Source organism: Micropterus dolomieu, linkage group LG20 (assembly GCF_021292245.1).
Source record: "Micropterus dolomieu isolate WLL.071019.BEF.003 ecotype Adirondacks linkage group LG20, ASM2129224v1, whole genome shotgun sequence".
In the NCBI taxonomy this organism is placed as follows: Eukaryota; Metazoa; Chordata; class Actinopteri; order Centrarchiformes; family Centrarchidae; genus Micropterus; species Micropterus dolomieu.
The window spans coordinates 16,055,102-16,057,702 of NC_060169.1; the positions used below are offsets into that span (position 1 = coordinate 16,055,102).

Here is a 2,601-nt window from a genome sequence, read left to right on the forward strand (position 1 = left end):
TTCATAGTTTAAGCTAATGATGAGTGTGTACAGGTGTGCTTTATACTCCTCCGGTTATTCCGTCACACCTTACCGTTCTAGCAACAAGCCAATAGGATTGGAGTGATTTCATTCACATTCAGACCTGCTTCGCCTAGAGGCGTTCCCATAGTGTCGTAACCGACGCAGTCTCTCGTTCCCCTTCTCGGGGAACCAGGGTTACATACGTAACCCGAGACGATCTGTGCATTACTACATGTTCTCTAAAATGCAGAGGACTGAAAACAAGGCAGGTGATGTGAAAAAAAAAACATTTTACTCACTTGTTCAGTCAAGCTTAGATGCAACAAGAAACACACACCACTATCAGATGTTGAAGTATTCATTGTACTTAAGTAAAAGTAACAATGCCGCAGTGTCAAAATACTCAAAAACAAGTAAAATAAAAATTTTGATTAGGTAAAAGTACAGAAGCATAATGAAAATAGTAGACTTACGCTATTTTATTAACTCTTGGGTACGTTTTTACATCTGTAAAAACAGATTGACTGATTTGTATGCACATTTCTACTATATAATTTATGATATAAATTAGCAAACAATGCATTTCTTTGTATTGGCATATTATTGATTAATTATTATCATTATAATTATTGTTACATCTTTAATAATGTTTATGAAATTATACAATAAACTGTTGTTTTTCCCGTAAATAAATACATAACTTTAGATGACTGAATGCTGACAGATGAAGATGCATGCACAACAAAGTTTTCCTTCTATACCAAGGCAGCATGTCAGCAGTTTCTTACCGATTTGAAGATTTTAAGAAACTGCTGCTCATTCAGAGGTAGAACCCAAGAGGCAAATATAGCAAAACAAACCAGACAAGTCAAATCACAGCATTCCAAAAGCAACACGATCAGCATATTAGAAATATTCCCTTTCAAACTCAATTATGTATTATACCAGTGGTTAAACTGCAGTGAAGCCAGCACATCCAGGCCCAAAAAACAAGGTCAGTTAAAGTCATATGCTACTTTGTTTCTTATGCACAGCGGACAATACAAATCTGGCAATAGAGTGTGATACACAATGTGTAGTGATGTGTTTTGAAGGTGACTTGTGTTTTTGAGTAAAGTCAGAGAAAGAGAGTTCATCGGGTGAATCGATGATCAAAAGAAACAACAGAAACTCTATGCTTGATAGGTATTAAAGAAGTGTTGCTGTTCGAGTCATTGTAGTTTGAGTAAAACACCCTTCAAGACAAAAAAAAATCAATATTAGTGATAACATGATTAATTGTGGGGTCAGTGTGATAATAAAAGTGAGATAAGAAAGGGCAATTGGATTTTCAGGACTTAAATTGCTGTATGTATATTTCAATGTGACAGTACACTGTATTTTGACTGGCAGAGAAACTAAATAACTTGAAGATGCTTTTGAACTCAAAAGGATGCCAAACCTCATTAACCTCAAGTTAAAATCCTGACACATTGGACATATCACATCACCCTAAATTATCATTGTGCATTGTGAGTTAAGGTTCAGGCTTATGTGTGTGAAGGTAAGTATTATCATTCCAACTTTTAGTTTAAAAATGCAGAAGCAGCTTACTCTCTGAAGATGCAGGGCAATCCAGAAAGAATGAAAGTGAGACACAGTTAGATAATAAGAAGTGGAAAAACTGCTGTTACCTTATCCTGAAAGTCTTCAAATGACAGTCACTATTTTATAATTGCTTACCTCTTTTTTAATAAGGTACTGAAGTCCAGCTCTCCTGAATCTTCCTTTCCATCTGTACTACTGCAGAAATATTAGCCACCAGCAGAACAACATCAAAATTAACAGCACAGAAGACTACTTGTATACTTTATCCAAAGAAAAGAACAATGTTAATACTTTTCTTTTCATTTCTTGGCTTATCCACAATATTATTATTTTCCTGTTTACTCGTCCAATAAGCATGTGTAGAAGGATACTGAGTGGTACTGAACAACATAAATATTAAACACTAAAATCAAGCTAAGATTAACGAAGAGAAATTGGATTGGACAGTATCACTCTACACAACAAAAATGAGTGGTTTTATGCATAAAATACATGAATGAACATGCAGATGTTTTGCTGGAGAGACAGGTGTTGCCATGTTTAAAGGAACGGTGCAACCTTTTGGGAAAAAGGTTTATTTATTTATACAATATAATAATAATAATCCTTATTTGTAGAGCACTTTTCAAAAACAAGTTACAAAGTGCTTTAACAAGTGTAAAGAATAATACAAAAAAAAAGATAAGAGCATGAAAATTTAATATAAAATTAGTAAAATACAATAAAATAAAAGGGATAAAATAAAGTCAAATAAGATCGGGAAAAGCTCTCCTATAAAAGTATGTTTTAAGAAGGGACTTAAAAGAGTTCACTGACTCAGCCGACCTGATTTCCTCGGGCAGGCTGTTCCAGAGCCTCGGGGCCCTGACAGCAAACGCTCTGTCCCCTTTAGTTTTCAGTCGAGACTCTGGAACAGACAACAGACCTCTGCCCGAGGATCTCAAGGTACGTGCTGGTGCGTATGGGACTAAAAGTTCAGAAATATAACAAGGCGAGAGGCCATGAAGAGCT

General features: G+C 35.3%; 1 protein-coding gene across 1 annotated transcript in view; it reads right to left on the reverse strand.

Moving 5' to 3' along the window:
- Positions 1–2,601, reverse strand: part of mybpc3 (myosin binding protein C3) — a 36,747-nt gene that overhangs the window by 20,556 nt on the left and 13,590 nt on the right. Inside the window, exons 8-9 of the mRNA XM_046032028.1 lie at positions 1,726–1,785; positions 792–818 (exon numbers count right to left, since the gene is read on the reverse strand). Of these exons, the coding sequence (XP_045887984.1) occupies positions 792–818; positions 1,726–1,785 (87 nt within the window). The remainder of the gene's footprint in view (positions 1–791; positions 819–1,725; positions 1,786–2,601) is intronic.